General features: G+C 40.6%; 1 protein-coding gene across 1 annotated transcript; it reads left to right on the top strand.

The window, feature by feature from the left end:
* Positions 1–1326: 1326 nt before the first annotated feature.
* On the top strand, positions 1327–3074 carry LOC132167370 (cytochrome P450 89A2-like). Its single transcript, XM_059578322.1, has one exon. The coding sequence runs from the start codon at positions 1384–1386 to the stop codon at positions 2941–2943; it is 1560 nt and encodes a 519-aa protein (XP_059434305.1). The 5' UTR covers positions 1327–1383; the 3' UTR covers positions 2944–3074.
* The last annotated feature ends 675 nt before the right edge of the window (positions 3075–3749 follow it).

The following is a 3749-nucleotide window of genomic DNA, read 5'->3' as shown; positions in this document are numbered from 1 at the left end:
AGTAAAATTTAAACGAGCCAAGCCTGAACAAGGAAAGCTCGCTCAAACTCGACTCGTTTACACCCCTAGATGCGTGGAAGCCATTGACTGGCGCATGAGGACCACCCGCCGGTAGTTGTTATCGGGAGGCGGGGAAAAGCCACAAAAGCAGTCGCCAGTAGTGGTGAGTTTTATCAAAGGTATATAAGCTCTTGACTTTTACCAAATGGTGAGTTTTACCTAATGTTTTACATAGGTTAAATATAATATTAATCTTATGTATATAAGTTTTTGGGTATTATCTCTTTGTAAGTTGGTTTTCGAGAGTAAGTTATATTTAAAGTTTGTATCAATCAGTGAAAATGATGAGGACAATTTTATTAATGATCTTGTTTAGCAATAGGAAAGGAGATTATTGATTTGAATTTTTGTATAAGCATAGGCGTAACCAGAAATTTTAGAGTAGGGGCAATTTTTTTTTTTTTTTAAATGTGGAGAGGAAATTAACTTTTTCAGACCTAAAAAATAAAAAAATAATAAAAAACATATTTTTGGAAGATTTTTTAAATTTTTGGACACAACTTATCGTTGATTTGTATATTAGAATAAAATTTTAAATTTACTTTACTTCTGAAATTTTAAGAGTTTTTTAATTTGAATTTTACTGTTTAAAATTTTTTTAATTCAGACCTTTTATTACTAATTTTCGTCTAATTTGACGGAAATCATCCCACATTTGTCTCACGTGAAATTTTGATGCCATTTATTTCAATTTTACCCTTATTAAAATCTATAAAATGATATAATTATCCTCAATTTCATAAGTTTTATTGAGGGTAATTACGTAATTTTATAAATTTTAATAAATGCAAAATTAAAATAGAAGACATCAAAATCTCAATCCCACATAATAATTTTCTTCAAATTAGACAAATTGGTAAGGAAAGGTTTCAATTAAAATCTTTTTAAATATTAAGTGAATACATTGTTAATTTTTAAACATTAAAGTTTGAATTAAAAAATTAAAAAATTCTTAAAACTTTAAAGATTTTCTCCTAGAATAAACGCAAGCTTTGACAGTACTCTACTTTCATGTTTTTTGATTTAAATAACTACTTTTGTGAACGTCGATTTTGCCAAAATGAATTATTCAAATATAGAATGTGAAATGAAAATAATAGTTGAGACAAGAATCTGCGTAACGTTTTTCAAAAACGCAGTAGCGTATACCATTTCTCTTTCCAATAAAACAATCTATTGCATATTTGCATGTCTGACACTTATATATATAAACAGAGTGGGCTTTAGCAGCGGCACGGGTAAAAGCTCAACGGCCCATTATTGACTTGTTGCTATTTCTCACGTTTGGTCTCCTTTCTCATCATAAGAGATAAGGCTAGAAACATGGAGGCTTGGTTCCTCATCCTCATCTCACTCTGCATCTCAGTCCTACTCAACCGTCTGATTGTCGCCAAGAAAAGCTCCAAAACCCAGCAGCTCCCTCCCGGACCCTTCACCGTCCCCATCATCGGCAGAATCCTATGGCTCCGCAAGTCCATCTCCGAGCTCGAGCCTATCATCCGCAACCTCCACTTCAGGTACGGGCCCATGGTCACGCTCCGAATCGGCAAGCGCCCGGCCATCTTCGTGGCCAACAGAGATCTCGCCCACAAAGCACTCGTCCAAAACGGCGCCGTATTCGCTGACCGCCCCCCAGCCCTCCCCATCAATAAGATCATCTCCTGCAACCAGCACAACATCAGCTCCGCGTTCTACGGCCCCACATGGCGCATCCTCCGCCGCAACCTCACCTCCGAGATCCTAAACCCTTCGCGCGTCAAGTCCTACTCTCGCGCCCGCAAGTGGGTTTTGGACATCCTTCTCAACCGCCTTATATCTCACTCCACGACGGAGTCCGGCAACGTTAACCCAGTCGTTCTGATTGACCATTTCCAATACGCCATGTTTTGCTTGTTGGTACTCATGTGTTTCGGGGACAAGCTCAGCGAGACCCAGATAAAGGAAATCGAAAAAGCGCAGCGTCACTTGCTTTTGGGCTTTAGCCGCTTTAACATGCTCAATTTTTGGCCGACGCTTGGGAAGATAATATTCCGTAAGCGTTGGGAGGAGTTTTGGAAGCTTCGGAGATCCCAGGACGATGTACTGATGCCTTTGATAGAAGCGAGGAAGAGAGCGAAGCAGGAAAGGGCAAGCAAGGCAAAAGAGGACGACGTAGACACAGATGATGAGTTTGTGGTGTCGTACGTGGACACGTTGTTGGATTTGGAGTTGCCGGAGGAGAAGAGGAAGCTTGAAGACGGGGAAATGATTAGCTTGTGCTCGGAGTTTCTCAACGCGGGGACGGACACTACATCCACGGCGTTGCAGTGGATAATGGCGAATTTGGTGAAATACCCACACATCCAAGAGAGGGTTTGGGCAGAGATTAAAGGGGTCGTTGTGGGGGATGGAGAGAAGGAGGTGAAGGAGGAGGATTTGCATAAGTTGCCGTATTTGAAGGCAGTGGTTTTGGAGGGTTTAAGGCGGCACCCACCTGGGCATTTCGTGCTGCCACATGCGGTGACAGAGGATGTGGTCTTGGACGGCTACTTGGTGCCCAATAATGCCAGTTTGAATTTCTTGGTGGCGGATATGGGATGGGACCCCAAGGTGTGGAAGGATCCCATGGCGTTCAAGCCTGAAAGGTTTCTGAGTGGTGGTGGAGGGGAAGTGTTTGATATAACGGGAAGCAGAGAGATCAAGATGATGCCTTTTGGGGCAGGGAGGAGAATTTGTCCTGGGTTTGGCTTGGCCATGCTTCATTTGGAATATTTTGTGGCCAATTTGGTATGGAATTTTGATTGGAAAGCTGTGGATGGAGATGAGGTTGATTTGTCAGAGAAGCAGGAGTTCACCATGGTGATGAAGTACCCATTGAAGGCGCATCTATCTCCCAGGTTTTGAATGGTCTGGTTGATTTTCTTGGTAAGATGTCAATGTCAACTTTGAATCAAACACTATAGCTATATTAAATGAAGGAATGAAAGCCTGAGTGACTTTGTGTGGCTCTGGCTCTATGTGTTTTTCTTTCAACAGACCTATGCTTTACCATAAGTTCGTTGGCTCCTTCTATTGAAAATGGAAGAGGATGCTCAAACTTGGAGAAAAATCAACTCAACTTCTCATTAGAATTGCATGTACATTATATACGTAGTCTGTTTGAGCTTAGTTTGAAACAAAATTAGTTTAAACATGTGCACTTTAAGTGCTAAATAATAGCAACCAACTTACAACTGAAAGCTAACTAATAAACTTGCAACTTAGTAACTAAACTCCTCCTACAATCATGGAGTCTCTTGCATGCTGATGTGGAAGCATGGTAAGTTGCTTGGCTGCTCTGCTTGTATTCTCAATACTCCCCCTCAGGATGAGATTTGATAAAAAAAACTCAGGAAGAGTAAATATTGTAAAGACTCATCTTGGACACCAAAGGATGAAATAAAGAAGAACCAAGATCTTTTGTAAAAACATCTGCCAACTGATGTTGTGATGAAACATGAAAGGTTCGAATAATACCAATTTGCAACTTTTCTCGTACTACATAACAGTCAATGGCAATATGTTTTGTACACTCATGAAAGACAGGGTTTGCTGCAATGTGAAGACCAGCTTTACTGTCACAATAGAGCAAGGCAGTTTGAAGGGGAACTTGTAAGTCTTGGAGAAGAGTTCTAAGCCACACAACCTCACAACAAGTGGAAGCCATGGCC

Source organism: Corylus avellana, chromosome ca1, assembly GCF_901000735.1.
Source record: "Corylus avellana chromosome ca1, CavTom2PMs-1.0".
NCBI classification, from domain to species: Eukaryota; Viridiplantae; Streptophyta; class Magnoliopsida; order Fagales; family Betulaceae; genus Corylus; species Corylus avellana.
This window is presented reverse-complemented; position numbering and strand designations above follow the sequence as displayed.

Bases quoted from the DNA above. Each gene is read 5' to 3' on its own strand.
- LOC132167370 (XM_059578322.1), top strand. From the start codon at position 1,384: ATGGAGGCTTGGTTCCTCATCCTCATCTCACTCTGCATCTCAGTCCTA.